This window comes from Vigna radiata, chromosome 8 (genome assembly GCF_000741045.1).
Source record: "Vigna radiata var. radiata cultivar VC1973A chromosome 8, Vradiata_ver6, whole genome shotgun sequence".
NCBI lineage: Eukaryota > Viridiplantae > Streptophyta > Magnoliopsida > Fabales > Fabaceae > Vigna > Vigna radiata.
Genome location: NC_028358.1, coordinates 29,890,345 through 29,894,748, shown reverse-complemented (window position 1 = coordinate 29,894,748; position 4,404 = coordinate 29,890,345). Strand labels below are relative to the sequence as shown.

Below are 4,404 nucleotides of genomic sequence, written 5' to 3'. Positions count from 1 at the left end.
AAAAAACTAAAAAATATTTTTGTTTCTTTACATTTTTATTTTAGGGATAATTAAACATTTAGCAAACCACATCAAATTCGCGTATTTAATTAAAGGTACTACCTTAGGGCAGGCGTTGTGGGGTGCTTATACCTTCCCCACACGTAACCAACTCCCGAACCCGAAATTCAGTTTTCGCAGACCTTGCCTTATCATTTTATGGTTTTTCCGTAGTTTTCCAAAATAAACTATGGTGGCGACTCTAAATCTCTTTTTCAAATCGTTTTCTTTTTTGGATCGTCGTCCCGTCGAGATTTTCCGGTTGCGACAGATGGCGACTCCACTGGGGACATGTGAGAGTCAGGCCATTTAATTAGATGCGCGAATTAGATGTGGTTTTGCTTTGTATTTTTCTTTCCCTTTCCTCTATCTATGCTTTATATTTGGAATAACTGCAATAACTGTTGAATATTGAACCTTAGGCTAGAAAACATGTTATATCTGCCTGGGAAAATTTTCTGGTTGTTTTGCAGGTGAGGGTTTGGGTGCATTGCATTCTCCCTTCACACACACACTTTGTGCATCTATTGAGTTGGGCCCTATACCCGGGTCTGAGCGTAACTTAGAATTAGAGGAGTTGTGTAGCGGTGTCACTCTGGGATGTACTTCCTGTTTGGCTATCGTGAGAACTCCAGCTAGAGGCTGTTCTTTTCATTTGTGTCTCCGCACCTAGTTGATTTCTCGACTGTTATGGAGATACTATGAAGGGGGCCATAGCTCTANTGACCATCGACCTCTAGGTTCAAGAGACTATCCTTGTGAGGTTGCATATACTTGACCCCCAATATGAAGCGCCGAACCTTTATTTAGGGCACAAAGGGAGATGTGTGCAACCTTGTAATCCTCATTTTTTTCTAATAAAATTTAATACCTTGTACATGTCACCATTTTATTTGTTTTTTCCTCTCTTTCTTCCTCTTTCTCATGCGTTTTATGGTCTTGTCATTGGTTCTAGTCAGGAAATTATAAATTTGTGACTAAACCTTCGAGATAAAATGGAAATTAACATGAGGTCTGAAGTCAAGTGGGTTTCAAGTTCAGGCATTTTGAAGGGAAGGATAAACATCAAAGCAAAGAAAGGTAATATGAATGGTTTGAGGGAACTGGTGGAGAAAATGAATACTACCCAAAAAGATGCATTCAGGCGGGAGTATGGGAATTTGTTGAGCCTGATAGAGGTGGAAGTTCAAACATCAGCAATCACCACCTTAGCCCAGTATTATGATCCACCACTGAGATGTTTCACTTTTCGGGATTTCCAATTGGTGCCAACAGTGGAAGAATTTGAGCAAATCTTAGGTATACCTCTTGAGGGAAAAACTCCATACAACTACCTTGGGCAGTATATCCATGTCCTGCAGCTAGCAAGAATCGTAAAAATACACCCTATGTAGTTGGAAAGGGAATTCACAACCAGGGGAAAAGTGAGGGGCCTTCCTCAGGGATACTTGGAGGTATACCTACATCGTTTGGCTGAAGAAGAAAGGTGGGAAACATTTATGGATGTATTGGCCCTTCTCCTTTATGGTGTAATGCTTTTTCCCAACGTCCAGAACTTCATCGACAACGCCTCCATAAATGCATTTGTGGGATACAAAGATCGCTCTAAGAATCCGGTCACCGTTGTCCTAGCTGAAGTTTATGGGACCCTTAATCATTGTTATGAGAAAAAGGGAGGACAAATGTTATGTTGTCTGCCAGTGTTGTATGTGTGGTTTGTCTCTCGGGTGATTGAGAATGCCTTGAATGCCACATGTCCCGTGGATGAGCTACTACAATGTAAACCAAATATGAAAGGGACAAATGAATGGGCGCAACTCTGTGCAAACTTAAATGTGGAGCAAATTAAATGGAATGTCCTTTGGATGCAAAGATCGCAAATCATATATTATTGCGGGAGGTACCCTAATGTGCCCCTCATGGGTATCCAGTGTTGTATTAACTACAATCTTGTGTTAGCACAAAGGCAATTTGGGTATCCTATGAGAGGAGCACCTACACCTGCATCTCTGGCCACATTGCAAATATATTATGAGAAAGGAACCTTTGTTGAGGCGTTGTGTCAAATTAAGGATGCTTGGGGGCAACGTTGTTCGTGCAGAAAGGGACCCAAGGCCATGGGCTGTTGATGAGAGAATTCCTTATAATCATTGGATTGCAGAGAGGGTTAAGACAGTGCGGTTGCCTTTCGAGTTAATTTCTCTTAATCTGGATTGTGAAGAGCAGCATCAAAAAGCTGAAGATGAGGAAGTGCAACTGTTGAAGGCCGAATTAGAGCGGATGAAACTAGAAAATATCAAGTTGACTGGTAATCTTTAGAATCTACAACGCGATTACGCGAATTTCAAGCAAGATAGTGTGGAAAATTATGAAGTGTGTGAAGAGTTGTTATTAAAACAAAGGAGAGAACTGGTAGCGGTCAAAACTGAGCTAGCCTTGAAAGTACGGGAATATGATACAGTTGAGATATCAGAGCGTGTTATGAAGCAGATGTGTGATGAATTCAAAAAGGACAAGGAAAAAGCACTGGAGGACCTGCACAAAATTCATATTAGAGTGGATGACGCTGAGCAACAAGCGAAAGCAGCAGTGACAAAATTGAAGAAGGAACGTTGGCATCGGGCTGAAGCAGAGTAGAAACATCGAGAGTTGATAAATCAAATGAGGGAGTGTATCGTCGAACAAAGGCGGGTTACAGAGAACTGAAGGAGCAGTTTCTCACAGCTAGCCTCCCTTGCTAATGAAGCCATTAAAGATGTCCCTGGGTTACTAGAAGATGCTGAGTCTGCAATGCCGATCTTTAACCCACCTAAGAAGGTTAAAACTTTCCTCAGTTACTGCAATAAGCTGATGAGAGAAATGAAGAATGTGATGGCTAGGGCTCGTGATAGTTGATCAAGATTTTGTACCTTCAATGTGATGAACTTGAATGTTGTGGATGTTTTATGAACCATCCTATTGACTTTGTTTCATGTTAATTTCCAGATTATACGTTTGGCAATGTTTTCACATCTTTATAATTTCTGGCTATAGTAATTGTGTTATTTTGTATTTTCTCTTTTCTTTTTCATTTTTATTTTTCTTCTTCTTAATTTATTTCATCTAATGAAATTCAGTTTAAGAATAAAAATACGGCTAAGTTTCCAAGACACCCTAAAGGACACTAACCAGTGAAAAATCATGGAGAACCAAGGAGAAGTTCAAGAAGGGATGAAAGCCGATATCCAACAGCTGAAAGGACAAATGAGTCAAATCCTAGAGGCTCTGAATGCATTACGAAGCCCTGCAGATTTGCTGGCACCACAACCGCAACCAAGAGTATCAGAGGCGCAGACTTTCCCTACACCCTCAGTAGAGGACTTGGGACATGCCGACACCCAAGAGGTCGAAGATAACGCAGTTGAAGCAAAAGACAAGCTTGGGGTAGACACTGCCATAATTCATGGGGAGACAATCCAGGCAGGCATGGCGAACGTGATAATGTCAAAATCACCCGAGATGAAATCTTCACCTTATGCCGTTACACCAACAGATTTTGAAAAATTGGAAATGCTTGAGAAGAAGTTGAGAGCCATAGAGGGCAAAGATGTGTTTGAATTTGGAGATGCTAGAAGACTATGCTTAGTTCCTGATGTGGTGATACTTCCAAAGTTCAAGTTGCCAGAGTTTGAGAAATATCGGGGAAACACCTGCCCAAGGAGCCACATAACCATGTACTGCAGAAAAATGACAGCCTATGCTCATGATGAAAAACTTTTGACTCACTTCTTCCAGGAAAGTTTAACTGGTGTGCCTCTAAATTGGTACATGCGCTTAAAAGCAACCCACTTCTACTCATGGAAAGATCTCATTGACACATTCTTAAGGCAGTATGAATATAATAAGGATCTAACACCTGACAGAGTACAACTACAGAGTATGGTGAAGAAAGAATTTGAATCGTTCAGAGAATATGCCCAAAGATGGAGAGAAATCGCTGATCAAGTAGAACCTCCTCTGAGTGACAAAGAGATGACCACCATATTTCTGAATACTCTACAACCACCATTTTATGAGCACATGATAAGCAGTGTCTCCTCGGGTTTTGCTGATATAGTGGTAATTGGAGAAAGGGTCGAGGGTGGCATAAGAAGTGGAAAAATTGCACAAGATCCAAATCTGGTAGCTTGTCTGAATGAGTATGGTCCTCGACATGAGAAGAATAAAGAACGAATAAATAATTCGCATTTTACTGCCTATTCCCAGATGGCGCATTCCTGTGGTTCCAACTGAACCATTAAGCAGAGAAATCACAACCGGAATGAGAAAGTCGTCAATTTCACTCCTATCCCCATGACCTATACGGAGTTACTACCAGATCTTCTT

At 41.0% G+C, this 4,404-nt stretch overlaps 1 protein-coding gene across 1 annotated transcript; it reads left to right on the top strand.

Moving 5' to 3' along the window:
• Nucleotides 1–1,538: 1,538 nt before the first annotated feature.
• On the top strand, nucleotides 1,539–2,676 carry LOC106770498. The gene is made up of 3 exons (XM_014656305.1): nucleotides 1,539–2,014; nucleotides 2,112–2,347; nucleotides 2,501–2,676. Exons 1-3 carry the CDS (start codon nucleotides 1,539–1,541, stop codon nucleotides 2,674–2,676), a joined length of 888 nt encoding a protein of 295 aa, XP_014511791.1.
• The last annotated feature ends 1,728 nt before the right edge of the window (nucleotides 2,677–4,404 follow it).